This window comes from Hoplias malabaricus, chromosome 14, assembly GCF_029633855.1.
Source record: "Hoplias malabaricus isolate fHopMal1 chromosome 14, fHopMal1.hap1, whole genome shotgun sequence".
In the NCBI taxonomy this organism is placed as follows: domain Eukaryota; kingdom Metazoa; phylum Chordata; class Actinopteri; order Characiformes; family Erythrinidae; genus Hoplias; species Hoplias malabaricus.
In genome coordinates this window covers 8,240,069-8,257,874 of record NC_089813.1, presented here as the reverse complement: position 1 = coordinate 8,257,874, position 17,806 = coordinate 8,240,069, and the positions used below count along the sequence as shown (strand labels likewise).

Below are 17,806 nucleotides of genomic sequence, written 5' to 3'. Positions count from 1 at the left end.
GTTTGGTATGTACCCTTAGAATGAACTACTATTTAACCGGTACCCTTATAGTAACAGCGAAGCACGAGTAACTCCAAATCCCATTGGCTGGTGTCTGCCGCGCCTGTATGTTGTTAGCCAATCATATTCAAGAATGTTGGCTACCTTGTACTTGCAGCTGCGCTTTCCTGCACAACTTGCATCTTTGAGCTGCCTCAAACAATGACTTAATAAAATTAATTCTTTATAAATAGCAGTAATTCTGCAGCCAGAATGACTAGGAAGTATTTATGAAGCTGGTTTATCCAGGAGAGCTGCAGCGTTTTAAAGGGTAACGTTAAATTAGTTTTTATAACAGTATTTTAAAAAGTGAGTAATAAATTGACCTATTTTATTCGGCGCTTTCGCGTTCCTCCTTAAAATGAGACAGCCGTAATATTCGGGAGTCCTGCAACCTTTGTAACGGCTGCCCCTTTTAAGGTGGAACGGACAGTTCGAGTGGGTGACTGAGTGAGTGAGTGAATGAAACTGTAAACAAAGAGTCTGTGTCGATACGTTGAAATCTTTGGTCTTCAGGTAGAAGCGGGTCAGCTCCTCTTGTATGGTAGAATTTCTGCTTCTAATTCGGTAATACTACCTTAAATATTAATCTATATGCTCTGATTTTAAAGTGCAAGTGAATAGTTCAGTAACAACGGTTTATACAATTTAGTACAGACTGTAATACTCTGTTTATTTATTATTATAGTTCATTGCTGATAGAATCCAGGGGCCTATTTTTCTAGTAAGATATTAAACTACACATTGGAGGAAAACTGTGGGGATGCTGGTCCGTGGGGTCCCACTTTAATGGTCTGTCATTTGTCAACAGTGGGCGATATCAAAAGTGATTCATTCGCTATTCAAAGTGACCAGCTTCTGGGGATTGATTTAGCCACATTCTAACTGAACTAATCCTTTCATACCTTGTGTTTTCTTTAAGGTTTTCATTATAATCAGTTGCTGGTGATGGTCAACTTATAAAAAACATGGTAAGAAACTGTGTTCTCTTTTTTCTAGCTATATCGCAGACAGTGGTATATGGGTATAAATGTATGGCAGCCCACAGGTTGTGCAAATACACTGTTTATAAAATACCCTCTCTTATTCTGGTAGATTCGAATAGCTGCTCTTAACGCAGCCTCTCAGGCTGCAGATGAGCATGAGGATCACTTCAGGAGCACAAAACCAAGTCAGACGAAGGAAGCCCAGGTGAGTTTGGGAGCAGAGGTTCGGTTTACCTGCTGTAGACAAAAACAGCACCAGATAACGTAGAACATAATGGTGTATCTGCACTTAACGCCTCTGTACACACACTAGTGCACTAGGGGCAGTGAACCCCACAAACTTTCTGCAGTTGGGGGTTAGGTGCCTTGCTCAAGTGCCACCGATAGCAGACACATTTGGGCCTAATTTGGGCCTCACTTACGGTTCCGTTACAAATGTGATACGAACCAAATATCATGAGCCAGGCTCGTCTGGTCCATATAAAGCGGACTCACCCAGAGTCAACACCATTGTTCAAGGCCCAATGTGAGCATTTAAGAAAACAGCTGATGTGCCACATTTGAGCAATACATTCATTGCTATCTGGGGCACCTCAGCTGTGAATGTTGAGGGAGGAGACAGCAGTGTTCATTCAGTCAGCTCACCCCTAATTTTGCTGCCGGTTGAGAGGCTCAAACTGGCAACTTTCTAGTCCTAAGACCACTTCTCAAACCATTAGGCCACAGTTGCTGTTTCTAATCCAGGCTCAGCACTGCAGAAACTGCACTGTGTAACTTTTGGAGGAGGATAGGAAACTGGCTCATCTACTGCATATGTTACTGTCAGATAAAATTGGGTTCTTTCTATAAGTCACATGATCCTCTTTATCTCCCACCCCCTTTCGAATGTCATTGTTGTGTTGCAGGAGGCTGAGGCGTTTGCCTTGTACCACAGAGCTCTTGACCTGCAGAAGCATGACAAGTTTGAGGAGTCGGCCAGAGCCTATCACGAGCTCCTCAAGACGCCGCTGCTTAAGGAGGTACAAACACGGGCCTCAGAATGGGACTCTGACTCTTACATTAGGTGCTGTTTCTAACATCTCTTCTTCTCTCTTGGTGCCAGGCTGTGGTGTCAGAAGATGAGAAAGTTGGCCTGAAACATCCGGGGCTAATGTTGAAATACTCTACGTACAAAAACCTCGCCAGCCTCGCCGTGCTCAGGGACGACCTGGACACAGCCATGAACTTCTATGTGGAGGTGAAGTCTCACAGATCAGACGTCAGGATAAAACTGTAGCCTAGATATGTTGAACATAACTGGCACAACAGCACTGAGAGGTTAATGCTCTCCTCCAAGCGTGCTGAGCACCCTCTTAGCCTGGTAGATTCATGTTACTGTGGGAGGCCTAGCTGAAGAATGGGAGGAGACCATGTGATGCTGAGAATGAAAATGCATTAATAGCTGAACCAACGATGGACAATCTGTTTGGTTCTGTGTATATGCAGGCTGTCATGCTGGACTCCACGGATGTGAACATGTGGTATAAGCTGGGTCAGGTAGCTCTGAAGAGAGTGAGCATCCCTCTGGCTCGTCATGCCTTTGAAGTGGGACTACGCTGTAATCCTGACCACTGGCCTTGTCTAGACAGTCTCATCACGGTCCTGTACACGCTCAGCGACTACAGCTGTAAGTAGAGGTGGTTGATATGCCACAGATATAACATTACGACATGGACACGTACTGTGATGTTTTGAAAATTCTTGTAAAACCACAAAACTAAAGATTATGTAAAGATTCAAAACTCCCATGAACATTTTGGATACAATATTACAATACAATACTTTGTTGAATAAAATGAGTTGTCATATAAAATACTACAGGGTGGCACGGTGGTGCAGCAGGTAGTGTCGCAGTCACACAGCTCCAGGGGCCTGGAGGTTGTGGGTTTGAGTCCCGCTCCGGGTGACTGTCTGTGAGTGTGGTGTGTTCTCCCTGTGTCTCTGTGGGTTTCCTCCGGGTGACCGTCTGTGAGGAGTGTGGTGTGTTCTCCCTGTGACTGCGTGGGTTTCCTCCGGGTGACCGTCTGTGAGGAGTGTAGTGTGTTCTCCCTGTGTCTGCGTGGGTTTCCTCCGGGTGACTGTCTGTGAGGAGTGTGGTGTGTTCTCCCTGTGACTGCGTGGGTTTCCTCCGGGTGACTATCTGTGAGGAGTGTGGTGTGTTCTCCCTGTGTCTGCGTGGGTTTCCTCAGGGTGACTGTCTCTGAGGAGTGTGGTGTGTTCTCCCCGTGTCTGTGTGGGTTTCCTCCGGGTGACTGTCTGTGAGTAGTGTGGTGTGTTCTCCCTGTGACTCCGTGGGTTTCCTCAGGGTGACTGTCTGTGAGGAGTGTGGTGTGTTCTCCCTGTGTCTGCGTGGGTTTCCTCAGGGTGACTGTCTGTGAGGAGTGTGGTGTGTTCTCCCTGTGTCTGCGTGGGTTTCCTCCAGGTGACTGTCTGTGAGGAGTGTGGTGTGTTCTCCCTGTGTCTGCGTGGGTTTCCTCCAGGTGACTGTCTGTGAGGAGTGTGGTGTGTTCTCCCTGTGTCTGCGTGGGTTTCCTCCAGGTGACTGTCTGTGAGGAGTGTGGTGTGTTCTCCCTGTGTCTGCGTGGGTTTCCTCAGGGTGACTGTCTGTGAGGAGTGTGGTGTGTTCTCCCTGTTTCTGCGTAGGTTTCCTCCCACAGTCCAAAAATACACGTTGCTAGGTGGATTGGCGACTCAAAAGGGTCCGTAGGTGTGAATGTGTGAGTGTGTGTGTTGCCCTGTGAAGGACTGGTGCCCCCTCCAGGGTGTATTCCTGCCTTGCGCCCAAGGATTCACCGTGACCCTGAACTGGATAAGCGGTTACAGATAATGGATGGATGGATAAAATACTACATAACAGTTCTGATAAAATGACAAAACAGCGAGAGAATATCTGTAGTTTGAATTATAATTATATGTTACATGAAAAAGTGTTAAACATATTTGTACACCTAATATACACAAAAACACACAAACTGGCTTTATAAATATATGTGTATATGCCCTTAGTATTTAGCTCTGCATTAAACTTCTTATGCTGCTGCAGATTTGTTTTGAAAGTAGTTTTTGTAGCTGTTTCGCTCATTTTCCTTGCAACATTCTTTCTAATTTTTAATACGTTTTTGAGCTGCACACCACTGTTTTATAATTAAGCAATAATACATGAGAGGGAGCGCTATAACATAAGATATTGGCACTGGTGTGTTGCAGTCGTAGTGCACCAACTTCGAGTGTATCGTTGCTATTATACCACAGTTTGTTATCAACGTTTATAATTAGGTTTTAAGATAAAGAATCTATAACGATTTACTCTGTTCAAGGCAGCGCTGTTGTGTAAACACTGGGGTCGTTGCTAGGTTACGTGTATTTTGTGGGGTAATACCTGAAGAGCTTCAGTCAGAGTGCCATTATAGTGTAATATTGTCACTCCTGGAACGTCTCTCAGCCAAGCACATTGCAGGGTCAAAACTAACTGTGGTATAATTATAGCTGTATGTATGTTTGTATAGCCCTTTGGAATTCCACATGCTTCATTGTCTGCTTTTTTAAAAAATATATATGTTTATTTCTTTTTTGGCAGCTTGCCTTTACTTCATCTGCAAGGCTCTGGAGAAGGACATAGGGTACACTAAAGGTCGAGTATTTAAGGAGAAGATATTTGAAGAGCAGCCTTGTCTCAGACGAGACTCCATAAGGATGTTCACTAAAATGTACGCCCCTGCTCAGCTCAACACCTGCAGAGTGCAAGTGTCAATCAAGGCTGATAATTATAGTTCTCCATCCATACTGTTAACAAAGACTGTCTTTATTAAGCTGTGTGTGTTTGTTTATATGTGTCATGTCCACAGAGATATGATGGTGTGTCATGGTGAGATCGATAAGGAGGAAGCTCACAGTATTGTGGAGGAAGCGCTGGAGCTGAGGAGACAGAGACAGGCCAAACTAACCCCAAATCCTCGGCCTGAACTTCAGCTGGTGGAGCCCATCAAACGCTTCACGTGAGTGACTGAGTTTGACAGATCGATGTTGTGAATGTTTTTGATCTATCAAAAGCCATGTGGTCAGCTACCATTCTCTAGCCTTGTCCTGTAGCAGTTGAACCCGGGGCCTGTCTCAAACGTTCAGTACCAGTGTATCATTAAGTATCTTAATGTTCTATTGTTGCCTTATCTTCCCTTAGATGGAAGAGTGTAGGGGAGAGTTTCCTGGCCATGTATAAACACCAAAACGAGTGCTTGGTCCCCCGGCCCGACTTTGGCCGCAGGATTGACCTGTCCATGTACCGGGACCCGGAGTGCCTCATCCAGATGTGTCCCATTGCAGTCCCAGTTACTACATCCACAGCTACACCTACTGCTCCAGCCTCTGAACCCCCTCAACTTGCTACCCCTGCTCCACTACCTGAGCTTCCCCCTCCATGCTCCAGCAGCCCCAGCTCCAGCCTGCCCACACCCTTCGAGCCCCCCATCCAGCTGCAAACCACTGGCCCAGGACTGTTTACTAACAGCCAGAGCAACATGGACATTACCAATGTTGCTACAGTGACTATTCCTGCTACTGTGAATGGAGCTACTGCTGTTGCTGTTCCTGCTGGTGCTTCTACAGCGCCCCCTTGTGGTTTGTATGGACTATCACTTTAGTGTGTGTGTTTGTGTGTACTGATGCACATGTTAACTGATAATATATTTCCTTTGCAGTGCTTGACCCAGCTCTGAGTGATAAAACCAAGAAAGCCCCCAAGAGGAAGAGAGCGGTGGAGGACTGCGCTGAAACAGCCAAGAGACGCTCAGCACGAGTCCGCAACACTAAATGCAAAAAGGAGGAGAAGATCGACTTTCAGGAGCTGCTTCTTAAATTCCTGCCTTCTCGGTATGCACTGATATAGGAAGTCTAGGCTGATGCTGATATTATACTGCAGATATACACTTTCATAAAATACAGAAAGATAAGATACACTGGAATAGGGCTGGATGAAAAATTCAGTATCGTTATATATCACAATGTCATATCAATTTTAAACACTTGCTTTATGTTTATAGCATCCCTCATTAGCTGACATTTAAGCGGAGGGTGCTGCTGTCAGTTTATTGCACTCAATTTTGAAGTTAGTTTAAAAATATTGATTATTAAAATCAATAAACCCATGCGGACACAGGGAGAACACACCACACTCCTCACAGACAGTCACCCGGAGGAAACCCATGCAGACACAGGGAGAACACACCACACTCCTCACAGACAGTCACCCAGAGGAAACCCACGCAGACACAGGGAGAACACACCACACTCCTCACAGACAGTCACCCGGAGGAAACCCACGCAGACACAGAGAGAACACACCACACTCCTCACGGACAGTCACCCGGAGGAAACCCACGCAGACACAGAGAGAACACGCCACACTCCTCACAGACAGTCACCCGGAGGAAACCCACGCAGACACAGGGAGAACATGCCACACTCCTCACAGACAGTCACCCGGAGGAAACCCACGCAGACACAGGGAGAACACACCACACTCCTCACAGACAGTCACCCGGAGCGGGGAACCTCCAGGTCCCCGGAGCTTTGTGACTGCGACACTACCTGCTGCGCCACCGTGCCACCTTGGATCAGCAATTATGAGTTTAAAATATCACCAAAATCAGAGTATCGGCCTGCTATCGATATAATTCCAATTTCATCGTGCATCTCTGCTTCTGATTAGTTATGTCTAAGTAACAATGAGCTCAGGCCATTAGTGACTCTACAGCTGACTCTGAGGTCTAGTTACCTGGGAAAAGAAAAGGTGCAGCTGTTGGTCTCATTAAATATTTCACATTGCCGGCATATTTTCTTTCAAAATAGAAAAAATTTGATATTGCAAAAACAAAACTGATAACAACAGTGCTTCTAATGATGAAGGTAAAACATTCACCTGTTGATGTTTGGCGTGAATAATTCTGATTGCAGAGGTCTGATTTTATGCTTTGTTCCAGGCTGAAGAAGTTTAATGCAGATGAAGATGAAGAAAGCCTCAGTAACATGGAACAGTGTGACACCAAACCTGCCTCCCAGCTGAACCAGGGCACCGGCTCCAACCTCTCTGACTACATCAGCTCTGTGGAAACGGGTACGAGAACGAAGGCTGGTGCTTGACTGTTCTGAGAAACTGTTAATGCGTATCTAAAATGGACCTGTTTATGTTGTTTCTAATGAAATATTCTGTGTTGTATATGTCTGTCAAGGCTGTTACTAGAGAGTTTAGCCCCTTTGCTGAGTGTAACACCACTTATTGCAGGTCTATTACTCCAGAGAATGCTGTTCCATAGCTCAACAGCCTAAGGGCATAGTCACATAGAGTCTTAAATGTAGTGGAACCTTCACATCATATCCAACAGGGTATTTAAAAATGTATTTGGTGTAAATTCGGAAAATGGCTCTGGAAGAGGATGAATAAATTGATTCCTTGAGTAGCGGGAGCAGTGATGATGAATGTATCATTTCCTTTAACACTGCAACTAAAAGACAGACGCGCACTTGGTTCACCCCGCTCTACCGAATGGACAACAACACAAAGTTCCAGCAGCTCATTCAAGATCTAAAGCTGTATAACGAGCTGTTCCGAGGGTATTTCCATAGGTCAGTGAGGGAGTTTGAGGCTCTGCTTCTGCGTGTTGCTTGTCTCATTAAAAAGCTAATGTTTTCTTTAACCTCTGCATTTTTATAGTCAGTGTGCTGCTTGGGTTCGGCTTCAGACAAGACGAGCTGTTCTGCTGCTGTTTTGATGCTCATTTGTTTGGTCTACAACGATGACAGTGGAGTTCTGGCTGCGTTACAGTCTGTCAGTTTCTTACTCTGTGTGAAAGACAACATTAATACACACGTTTCTTCCAGAAATTAGAAATTCGGACTCTGTGTGAATAGGTCTTAATGCTGGGGGCTTTGTACTCCTCCAGCCAAATATAGGTACTCATATATTGCTTTCAGAAATATATTCTGAAATAAATGTTTATAATCTGGAATTTGATCCAGATTCCAGTCTGGGATGTTACAATGAATAAGAGCATTGCCCAGTGTTACTCTGACATAAAAGAAATGGGGCAGCAATTCATTCTTTCATTCATTCATTCATTATCTGTAACCCTTATCCAGTTCAGGGTCGCGGTGGGTCCAGAGCCTACCTGGAATCATTGGGCGCAAGGCAGGAATACACACTGGAGGGGGCGCCAGTCTTTCACAGGGCATCACACACACATTCACTCACACCTATGGAAATTTTTGAGTCGCCAATCCACCTACCAACGTGTGTTTTTGGACTGTGGGAGGAAACCAGAGCACCCGGAGGAAACCCATGCAGACACAGAGAAAACACACCACACTCCTCACAGACAGTCACCCGGAGGAAACCCACGCAGACACAGAGAGAACACACCACACTCCTCACAGACAGTCACCTTGAGGAAACCCACGCAGACACAGAGAGAACACACCACACTCCTCACAGACAGTCACCCGGAGGAAACCCACGCAGACACAGAGAGAACACACCACACTCCTCACAGACAGTCACCTTGAGGAAACCCACGCAGACACAGAGAGAACACACCACATCGCATTGGGCATGGTGTAAACGATGAAGGACCCTTTTAAGACTTTTATTTCAGTAAGCAATTTGGGGACAGATGTGTGTGCCTCTGGACTTCTTCAGTTTAAAGAATTGTTCTTGTTAATTGTGTCTATCTCCAGAGCATGCCGAGGTGCACTCCTTCTTGATGGCTAACGTGCAGAATGGTGGTATCCTGGAGCTTCTCCTGCGCTATCTGAAGGTGATGGGGCAGAAATTCCTGGAAGAGTGGCCCCCAGGTCTGTGTGGAGTGGTGTTGGACATTTATCACTGCTGGAGGAAACACAGCGCTGGGCTTCCCAATCCTCTACTGAGAGATTCCAACAAGCAGCACATCAAGGTAATGCAGTGAAAAATGTTGTTTATTATGTGTTACATTTATGGCTGTTAAACCTCTCTGAGATTTGCATGAATGTGTTTTTTTTGTCCTAATTTGTGTGACAGGAAATGATGATGATGAGTCTGTCCTGTATGGAGCTGCAGCTGGAGCAGTGCTGTCTCAGTAAGGGAAAGAACAGTAAGTTCTCTCACACTGGAATTTCACTTTGTCCACTGGGTTTGGCTTCGTTCATTAGTTAGTTCGTTTTTGTTTATTTGAATTATCAGAGCAACTCTTCAGAACTATTCAGTAATTGATTTTAATGGCATGCTATCGGCACCTTTTTTCACTCAGTGTCTCAGAGGAAGACAGGGTCCGGAGGTGATCACGGAGGACTGGACAGCCAGGAGTCCCGATTCCAGACAGACCTGTTCTTTCTGACCATGGCCTCCTCGCAGAGGGATGTGTTTGAGAGAGACTGGCTTTCCTTCGCTGTCAGAGTCCACTGGCTCAAAGCTCGGCATCTTGCTTTTCAGGTACCAGCTCCATCAGCGTCCGTAACGTTTGTCTGTGAGGTAACATATAAGAACTGGGTAGTTAGGGAAACATCACATTCATTCATTCATTCATTATCTGTAAGCGCTTATCCAGTTCAGGGTCGCGGTGGGTCCGGGGCCTACCTGGAATCATTGGACACAAGGCGGGAATACACCCTGGAGGGGGCGCCAGACCTTCAGAGGGCAACTCACACATTCACTCACACCTACGGACACTTTTGAGTCGTCAATCCACCTACCAACGTGTGTTTTTGGACTGTGGGAGGAAACCGGAGACACGGAGAGAACACACCAACTCCTCACAGACAGTCACCCGGAGGAAACCCACGCGGACACAGGGAGAACACACCACACTCCTCACAGACAGTCACCCGGAGGAAACCCACGCGGACACAGGGAGAACACACCACACTCCTCACAGTCACCCGGAGGAAACCCACGCGGACACAGGGAGAACACACCACACTCCTCACAGACAGTCACCCGGAGGAAACCCACGCAGACACAGAGAGAACACGCCACACTCCTCACAGACAGTCACCCAGAGGAAACCCACGCAGACACAGGGAGAACACGCCACACTCCTCACAGACAGTCACCCGGAGGAAACCCACGCAGACACAGGGAGAACACACCACACTCCTCACAGACAGTCACCCGGAGCGGGAATCGAACCCACATCCTCCAGGCCCCTGAAGCTGTGTGACTGCGACACCTACCTGCTGCACCACCTGGAAACATCACAGTCACATCACATCTTTAAAGACCAACCTGTAATATTCTACTGTACTTTTAGAGTAGGATTTGAACTAGGATGTGGTGCTACGGTATGTCTATATCCAATCAACAGATGATATGAATGTTGTGTTTGTGCTTTGTTGTAGGGCGATATGGATGAAGCTCTTGAGGGCTATGATGTGTGTGTAGGGCTACTGAAAAGCCAGTTCCAAAGCAGTGAAGGAGAAAAACTCTCCATCAACCTTCCCAACCTCTGCATGGACTCGGCTATTTCTGTAGAGGAGGTAATTTAGAAATTAATTTAATTACAAAAACAGTGTATATTATTTCACCATTTTTAAAGCATTTTGTTTGTTTATGAAATTGGGATGCCTACATTTCCCACGGAACCGTGTTCTTATTCTGTGTTAGATTGAAAAGAAGCTGAAGTCTCTGGAGAGGTGTCAGTCACTGGAGGAGATTCAGAGGCTGTTTGAGAGTGGAGACTACAACTCGGTGTTTAGATTGCTCCAACCCACGCTGAGCTGTGGCCCCAGCTCAGCTCGCTCGAAACCACTAGAGTACATCAACTCTGCTCCTGAGAGACCAGCACAGCTGCTGCTGCTGCAGGTAGTACACACACACACATACACACACACAAAGCATCTGTTACAGATCATAATGTTCAATGTCTTTGGGTGTGTCTCAGTACCTAGTGTGCTCCCTTGCTCTCTATTCACTACATAGGCTTCTTTGTACACATGAAGCATTAAAACAACAGTCCTTTCCACCTCTGTTAATGGTACTCGGTAAATAACTCACTAAGTATTGAAACAGGTGTTTGTCCCTTCTTCGTTCCCCAGAGCTCCTTGCTGCGAATGAAGGACTACGCACAGTGTTTGCAGAGCACAGAGGTGGCACTGAACGAGGCCATACAGCAGCTGAACACTGCATTACCCAGCAGCCCCCCTGCCAAGGAGGAGTGGGTGGCCACAATAACAGCCATGCTTCGTGGGGTAGAGCAGTGCATCACTGAGCAGCCGCAGCTCCTCAACAGTACACCACAGACCACCAACATGCCTCGCCTCGCCAACAACCTCATACAGGTCAGCTCATAACGGCCTAACCTCTCAGCACGTCTGTTACATTTCTGTGCTTGTTTGCAAAGTTTAGCCTAATTAGGGGAAGTCATTTTTTTTCTTTGTGGGTGTTCCTCATGTCTGTAGCTCATAGACTGCAGCATGGTGCTTCCCGATGACCCCAAGGAGCCTCATTTCTCCTCCATGTTGCCCTGGATTTTGCTGTACCACCTGCTGAAGCAAGACGAGGATGAGTTTGACTGCGGGCTCCGCCAGCACCTCGCTGATGAAGATGATGATGGTATGTTAGGTTGATCATCCTCTCTTCGTTTAGACCTCCCTCTACCCTGCTTCTTCTGTTTTGGTTCAGTAGGTACACCATGCAATGATAACTTTTGAACCACAACAGATGTTGCAAATCTGATTGCGGCAATCAATTTCCACAAAAACTGTGGTCTTCTTTGATATGCTGCATGACCATATTCCCATTGGAAAAACTTGCTCTTGATCCAATATTGCGGCTTTTAAGATGGCGGCTGTGTTCCGGACATAGCCTAAGAGCTCCTCACTCATTACTTGCTGGGGTATCCAGTTTTGTCATTTTACCATTTAGTGGGAAATAAAAGGGTGTCCTGAGTCTTTTGACTCACTCTATTATTAGTATTATATATAGTGTGTATATTGTGGATATTCAGTCAGTACTTCAGAAACCTCTAACTACACCAGTGTAGAATATCAGTGGCCGAAAACGTAACGTTTTCAAGCTGGTATTTGTTTTCCTTCATCAGAGGCTGAATCCCAATTGGTTCTGAAGACCTTACATTGTTCACTGCATAGGTTATGAAACTAAATGTTAGGTAAGAAGATGTGGGGCTTTATATTAAACATTTTCTTCACCTTTGGCTCATAGAATCAGTTATTTCAAGGCCTATGTTAAGGGCTTCATTGGGGTAAGAAGCTATTTTTGAGACTGATCCAGAGAAAATGATAGCACTACATGAATGGTGACTGTCTGTGAGGAGTGTGGTGTGTTCTCCCTGTGTCTGCGTGGGTTTCCTCCGGATGACTGTCTGTGAGGAGTGTGGTGTGTTCTCCCTGTGTCTGCGTGGGTTTCCTCTGTGTGCTCCGGTTTCCTCCCACAGTCCAAAAACATACGTTGGTAGGTGGATTGGTGACTCAAACGTGTCCGTAGGTGTGAGTGTTGCCCTGTGATGGACTGGTGCCCCCTCCAGGGTGTATTCCTGCCTTGTGCCCAATGATTCCAGGTAGGCTCTGGACCCACCGTGACCCTGAACTGGATAAGTGGTTACAGATAATGAATGAATGAATAATTATAAAATAAATAAAATTAGTTATATGAAATAAAACTTTAAAATGTAATAAAATTATAAATAATTGTTTTTTATGTGCGCCAATTTGAATTAGTATCTGTAAACTACAAAATACAGAGTATTAAAACCCTGAAACAGGCTCTCTTATGTAACGTATATGTGCATAATGAAATTGTGTTGGACAAATTGTAAAGTTTTGCCATATCAGCACACACTACTTCTGATCATATTTGAAGAAGCAGGTTCTCGAAGGTTCCTACTTTTGTTTTAGCAATGCATACAGCGTGTGGTTTTCTTTACTGTCACACTTTTTGCGGTCTGCTCATTCCAAAATGCACGCCTCAAGCCAATTGCTAATTTGCCCTAGTTGTAATGCGCTGGCAAATCGTGTGCATCGTTCAGCAGACTGACTTTGTTTACCTAATATGCTGCCTGAGGTTTCTTTCCTACCGGACAAAACCTAGCGATCTTTTGAATATTTAACCACACACCCACGCTCTAGTTGTGAAACTGAAAAGATGTGGACTAAAGCACCTGAATTCTGCTTCTGCACCTACCTACTCAGCCCCAACACAGAAGAGTCATGCATTCTGGTTCATGAGGGTTTTTATGTGATGTATTCACTATGGCCAGAGATGGGGAGAAATTGATGAGTTTGAAATTGAATCCAAAAATATTAGTTTCTAAGTTTAAAAGTTAAAAATAGTTTTCTTTATTAATATAGAAAGTAAAAATATTGCTTTAAGCACTCAATTATTTTACTGCTATAAAAGAGAAAATTTAACTGACCTCTAGTGGCCTGCATGTGTCAAAGTTTGTGGACTAAACCTCTTGTAAACATGGCTGCCTTGATTTTGGGGACCCACTCCATGGTGCATAAACCGTTTCATTCAGGGACAACACAGCATTTTAATTCTTTGTCTTAGTTGAGTGACTGTTTCATAGAAAAATGTAATAATAATAATAAAAAAGATAGTTTGGTGGCATGGTGGCACAGCAGGTAGTGTCGCAGTCACACAGCTCCTGGGACCTGGAGGTTGTGGGTTCGATTCCCGCTCCGGGTGACTGTCTGTGAGGAGTTGGTGTGTTCTCCCTGTGTCCGCGTGTGTTTCCTCTGGGTGACTGTCTGTGAGGAGTGTGTTCTCCCTGTCTCCGGGTGCTTCCTCCCACAGTCCAAAAAAGTGACCAGTTGGTAGGTTGATTAGCGACTCAAAAGTGACCATAGGTATGAGAGTTTGAGTGTGTGTGTGTGTTGCCCCGTAAAGGACTGGCGCCCCCTCCAGGGTGTGTTCCCGCCTTGCTCCCAATTATTCCAGGTAGGCTCTGGACCCACCGTGACCCTGAATTGGATAAGCGGTTACAGATAGTGGATGGATAGTTTGCTACATGTTTGTAATTAAAAATGACTTGTATTTATTTAGGTACATGCACAAACTACCCATATCTGGCAGTAGTATTTTCACAGCACCGTTTATTTTCTTTAATCTTGTCTTATCTGTGTGTGTTGTAGATGATGACCCTCCCCTGATGCCCTCCTCTCTGATGCTGTTGACCACTGCTCATGAATATTTGGGTCGCCGTTCCTGGTGCTGCAACTCTGACGGAGCTCTGCTCAAATTCTTTGTGAGCAAACACACTTATCGTATTCCTTTCAGAACCACCATCACACTCCAGTCTGCACCTGGATCATTGCACTCTAGTTTGAAAGCATTTGCTGAAGTAAATATTGTCACTGTCCAAGCAAAACCTTTTCATTTTTTTGACATAGTTTGACAACACTACCTGCCATTTACACTGTCAACATGTCATCCAGACGGGCCAATAGATCCAGGATCTACTCGTATAACTTCGTCATATTAAGTTAGACAGGAAGTTAAAAGAATTTGCTGTGAGACACAGGAAGTTACATGTTTTGTTATTTACACTGAAAAGGCAAAAGCAGTTTGCGTTACAGTTCATGTAAATAAACAGAAATCATGTCGTAAAATGTAAAGAATTAAGGACTGTATTTAAGTTTGCTTCCTGTAGTTCTCTCCTTAAGAGTAACCACACCTGTACACACACGTTTATGTTTATGGGCTGTATGAGACCCCACATACTGGCAGAATACAAAAACATAACTTTGTCTGTCATTGTGTGTATGTCAGGTGCGTGTGTTGAAGCAGAAGCTTGCTGAAGGAGAGAGTCTGCGGTATAAAGAGGAGATGGAGACTGCACTGGAGCAGTGTTTCTACTGTCTTTACTCCTACCCCAGCAAGAAAAGTAAAGCACGCTACCTGGAGGAGCACTCTGCACCACAGGTAAAGACACTGCCTGTCAAAAGCACAGAGGTATACCAGCACTCAGCAGAACCTGGGTTTTTCAGATCTTTAAGACACCTTCCGGGGGTTTCTCTTTCTCTAACCCATCTCTATACATACTGTATTGATGCAGGTGGAAGATTTTAGCAAACACTTGCCCTGCTGTAAGCATAGGTGCTTCGACTGGTATTGACTAGTGCCCAGTGCCAAAAAAGTCCACAAATGGGTCCTCATAACAGTGTAGGCTCTTGCTCAAAATACTCTGAGGGTCAAGCAAGGGCCACTTAGATCGGGCAGCTTGGCTTACAGCTGTCTGACCAACACAGCACATTCAGATGTGGGTGAGAACGCATTAGTGTATTAAGCTTCATGATATTTATAATCTGACTGAAACTCATTCATTCATTCATTGTCTGTAACCCTTATCCAGTTTAGGGTCACGGTGGGTCCAGAGCCTACCAGGAATCGCAGTGCGCAAGGCGGGAACACACCCCGGAGGGGGCACCAGTCCTTCACGGGGCGACACACACTCACACATTCACTCACACACTCACACCTACGGACACTTTGGAGTCACACATCCACCTACCAATATGTGTTTTTGGACCGTGGGAGGAAACCAGAGCACCCGGAGGAAACCCACACAGACACAGGGAGAACATACCACACTCCTCACAGACAGTCACCCGGAGGAAACCCACGCGTACACAGGGAGAACACACCACACTCCTCACAGACAGTCACCCGGAGGAAACCCACGCGTACACAGGGAGAACACACCACACTCCTCACAGACAGTCACCCGGAGGAAACCCACGCGTACACAGGGAGAACACACCACACTCCTCACAGACAGTCCGCCTAGTGCAGCATTGCAGTAGTAAAAATAGTACGTTTTATAGCGAGTAGTTTTGAAACTTTGAAGTGCTTGAGTAGCTTATTATTCATAGTCACAACAAAGAAATACCACAGTTCTGCTCACTCCAGCCATTTCAGACTTTTATGAAAACTCTGCAGAGGGCTTTTAATTTGAAATGACGGATAGAGGAAGTGGAGGCGTCCGACTACAGTGGCCACCAGAGTCAGATCACAACAACATTTACAAAGCGTGCTACATTTTAGAAACACCAGTGTTGGAGGGAATGTTCACATTGGTCACAATTGGCTCGAGGAGGAGGAGGAGGAGGAGGAGGGAGTGTGAGCTGCCCAGAGGAAACAGAGGATTGGACTTAAGATCGAGCTCAATAAAGCCGATACAGATCAGTAAAATAAAGCTGCGATCGGCCCCGATACCAATCTTTGAGATCAGATTGGGACATCCCTACCAAAAACTTGGGAGCAACTTCAAGATTGTACATGTCTGATCCAAGTACTCTCAAGATCTCTGGTGACAGGAAAAGGGCCAGAACGTACACTTAGACCTCAGAGCTCCGTTCGGGACAAGGCTTATGATTACCTCAAGTTTGATTCAGCATCTCCGGCTCACGTGGCCCCTTGTGTAACCCTGTCTCCTCTCTGCCTGATTGCAGTCTCCCCGTGGCTCCTTTGCGAGCTCTGTTAGTTAATGAGTTTACGAGTGTTTTCCCGGAGCTAATTAGGCAGCTGGGTGGTGTGAGGTCTGCCCGGGCGCCACAGTGACAGCAGGCCAACTCTACAGTAATCAAGCGATTGATTCTCTCTCAGCCTGCTCGAGGCACATTGATTATGTGGCCACACACACAGACACACACATTATTCCCACTCTTCTCCGGTTACCAGGGAAATGCTTCACACACATACATAGACGCAGCAGAGAGGAACTGGAAAAAGAAAAGGTGAAGTAACAGCTTCTGTTGTGAAGGCTTCAGGTCTGGATTCCATGCGCCACTCAAACTCCTCTTAAAGGCGTTAGACGTAGCTCAAGATAATGCAGTCTCACTGCTCCACGTCCCAGTTCTTGGAGGCTTTGTTGGTGAGGGCACAGCCAAACAAGTCTATAACTATCAGCGACGGTTATGCCGAGGTCGGACTATACCAGTTTACTCCGATTTTGACACTATTTTGTTGTGTCCAATAACTTCTAACCAGCCTCTGACCTGAATATGAGTGTCAGGAGGGAGGACCACTTTCACGATGACTTGTGAACTCACTCATACCAGAACTAGAACAGTGATTGGTTGGTGACAAATGTGTAACGGTGCCAGTCTCAGATTTATGACGTTATTATTGCCATATCTGACATGAACCAAAAATCTTGGCATCAGGGAAAGTTGCTGAAACTAGTTTGATTCAGTCCAGGTCTGTAATCGTTTTAACTCAACCGTTATTATTGTATTTAGCATATTTATTTCCATTTTCCTTATCCTTCTCTGTCTTGAAATCATATTGTGCCTGTTTACATTTATTAGCAAAAGAACCCAAAGAGCTCCCTTATATCAGGCTCATTTATCCAGGCAGTATAAAAAACTTTTGAGGGTGGCGAAACATCCCATAATACCCTGCGGATATTGCTATAGCGTCTGATCTCTGATGGTTTAATAATCCCGTCTTTTGTCGCCCCTCTGTGTCCGAGTACCTGAGAGTTAATGAAAGCCACTCGGCTCACTGCAGCCATTGTGTCTTCATGATGATGCTGTAGTGAGATGCAAAACTGTTGCAAACAGGCAATAATCCCCCCACAACACCACCCTCTTTTATCCCCCACGAGCAACAGTTTTGTATTAATACAAGGAATTAATATGCCCTTTATCTGACAGGCCTCCATTAAATGGATACTCTAGTCTAGTTTTTTTTTAGCCTAATCTCTACATGTTGCATCTGTAATGTATGATTGATTACCACAGACAGGCATATGGTC

The 17,806-nt window shown here is 45.5% G+C and overlaps 1 protein-coding gene across 4 annotated transcripts in view; it reads left to right on the top strand.

Moving 5' to 3' along the window:
- Positions 1-183: 183 nt before the first annotated feature.
- Positions 184-17,806, top strand: part of cabin1 (calcineurin binding protein 1) — an 84,046-nt gene continuing 66,423 nt past the window's right edge. For all 4 annotated transcript variants that reach the window (XM_066643611.1, XM_066643610.1, XM_066643609.1 and 1 more), the window contains exons 1-20: positions 184-310; positions 962-1,010; positions 1,135-1,230; positions 1,931-2,044; positions 2,128-2,262; positions 2,511-2,691; positions 4,642-4,771; positions 4,910-5,059; positions 5,242-5,678; positions 5,759-5,930; positions 7,040-7,173; positions 8,790-9,007; positions 9,112-9,184; positions 9,341-9,522; positions 10,428-10,565; positions 10,693-10,890; positions 11,124-11,366; positions 11,487-11,640; positions 14,181-14,293; positions 14,818-14,970. In XM_066643611.1, the coding sequence (XP_066499708.1) occupies positions 1,008-1,010; positions 1,135-1,230; positions 1,931-2,044; positions 2,128-2,262; positions 2,511-2,691; positions 4,642-4,771; positions 4,910-5,059; positions 5,242-5,678; positions 5,759-5,930; positions 7,040-7,173; positions 8,790-9,007; positions 9,112-9,184; positions 9,341-9,522; positions 10,428-10,565; positions 10,693-10,890; positions 11,124-11,366; positions 11,487-11,640; positions 14,181-14,293; positions 14,818-14,970 (3,024 nt within the window). In that variant the 5' untranslated portion in view covers positions 184-310; positions 962-1,007. The remainder of the gene's footprint in view (positions 311-961; positions 1,011-1,134; positions 1,231-1,930; positions 2,045-2,127; positions 2,263-2,510; positions 2,692-4,641; positions 4,772-4,909; positions 5,060-5,241; positions 5,679-5,758; positions 5,931-7,039; positions 7,174-8,789; positions 9,008-9,111; positions 9,185-9,340; positions 9,523-10,427; positions 10,566-10,692; positions 10,891-11,123; positions 11,367-11,486; positions 11,641-14,180; positions 14,294-14,817; positions 14,971-17,806) is intronic.